This window comes from Malurus melanocephalus, unplaced genomic scaffold (genome assembly GCF_030028575.1).
Source record: "Malurus melanocephalus ecotype Western Australia unplaced genomic scaffold, MMel_1.1 scaffold_1118, whole genome shotgun sequence".
Lineage (NCBI taxonomy): Eukaryota > Metazoa > Chordata > Aves > Passeriformes > Maluridae > Malurus > Malurus melanocephalus.
Genome location: NW_026624350.1, coordinates 10,086 through 11,556, shown reverse-complemented (window position 1 = coordinate 11,556; position 1,471 = coordinate 10,086). Strand labels below are relative to the sequence as shown.

At 66.4% G+C, this 1,471-nt stretch overlaps 1 protein-coding gene across 1 annotated transcript in view; it reads right to left on the bottom strand.

The window, feature by feature from the left end:
• Positions 1-1,471, bottom strand: part of LOC130586269 (coiled-coil and C2 domain-containing protein 1A-like) — a 9,976-nt gene that overhangs the window by 7,391 nt on the left and 1,114 nt on the right. Inside the window, exons 2-7 of the mRNA XM_057387021.1 lie at positions 1,288-1,367; positions 975-1,122; positions 783-889; positions 634-696; positions 431-556; positions 27-188 (exon numbers count right to left, since the gene is read on the bottom strand). Of these exons, the coding sequence (XP_057243004.1) occupies positions 27-188; positions 431-556; positions 634-696; positions 783-889; positions 975-1,122; positions 1,288-1,338 (657 nt within the window). The 5' untranslated portion in view covers positions 1,339-1,367. The remainder of the gene's footprint in view (positions 1-26; positions 189-430; positions 557-633; positions 697-782; positions 890-974; positions 1,123-1,287; positions 1,368-1,471) is intronic.

The window sequence follows — 1,471 nt, the reverse complement described above, 5'->3', positions numbered from 1 at the left end:
GGAGAGGCAGGGGGCTGGGGAGAGACAGGGGGCTGCAGAGGGGCAGGGGGCTGCATTTGGGGCTCAGGGCTCACGGGGCRGGGCAGCACAGGGCCCTTTCCACCATTTCCCAGCGCCACCGGAGGTGGAATCTCAGCCTTGTTGATCTGCTTCCCGCTCCGGACAGATTCCAGCATCTGCTCCAGGGTCTGGGGGCAAAGGAGAATGGGGCAAATGGTGAAAATCTGGAGGAATAGGGAGAAATAGGAGCATAGATGGGAAAAACGGGATAAAACAGGACTCAGAATTGGGACAAACTCCTCAGTACTGGGCAAAAGTGCACGAACCTGAAGTTATTCCATGGGTTATAAGGCTGGGGGGATCGGGTCTGGCCAGAGTGGCCAGAGTGGCCAGAGTGGCCAAAGCCCCAATTTCAGGCGTTCAGACCCACCTTGAGGCCACGCTGGAGGCGCCGCAGCCGAGCCCCGTTCTCCCCTGCGGCGTTCCCGAGGGCTGCCCGGTACAGCTCCGCGCGCTCCGACAGCTCTGCCAGCAGCTCCCCGGCCCCTGTGCGCTYCTGTGGGAACAGCAGATCTCCAGGATTGCCCCTCTGGGATTGCAGTTGGGATCGGGGCTGGGTCACCCAGGCCATACCTGCGGGGTATCTGCAGCAGCCRCACTCTCAGAGTCCTCCTCCAGCACCTCCTGCAGCTCTGCCTGCTCAGGGATTCTGGGAATCAGCCACGCCTTGGGGCAGGGATCCCCTTTTTCGGGCTTGGGACCTACCCCTGACCTCCCCTCACCAGCAGCTCCTCCTCGTTCTCCAGATCTTCCTCCCCCTCCTCCTCCTCTTCCTCCTCCGGGGGGTCCTGGAGGCAGAGCTGGGCCAGGGCCTCAACTGCTGCCAGAGCTGCGGGGGAAGGAGGGGTCACAAACCCATTTGTGAGGAGGTCGGTCCCCGTTCGGGGGGTCCCGGCAAGAGGAAGGGGATTCACCTTGCTGGGGGGGTGGGGGCGGTTCCCCCCCCGCCGGCGCCTCCCGGCCYCCCAGCAGCAGCAGCAGCTCAGCCTCCAATGCCGCATCGCCATCGCCGCCGGGATCCGCCGGGGTCCCTCCSGCCTCGGGATGCGCCAGCAGCCCCATCTGAACGGGAGCCACAGCGCTGAGGGGCGAGCGAGGGGATCCCCCCCGCATTCAGAGCAGGGACCCCCAAACGTGGTGCAGCGGAGGGGGATTTTCAGGAGCCCACGGAGGGGAGGATGGGAGCCCCCGGGCTCCGGAGCAGGGGACGATGGGGGTCACACGCACCTGCCTGGCCATAGCGGCCCCGCGGCCCGGGACCCGCTGCGCTCGGCTCATGGCTCCGTGCAGCGTCGGGCAGGGCCGAGCTGGGGGAGAACACGGGGAACGCTGGGCCTGAGCTGAGCTTCTCCCCCCGCAGCTTCCCGCCAGCCCCTCCGAGCCCCTTCAATGCCCCAACTCCCCTCAGAGC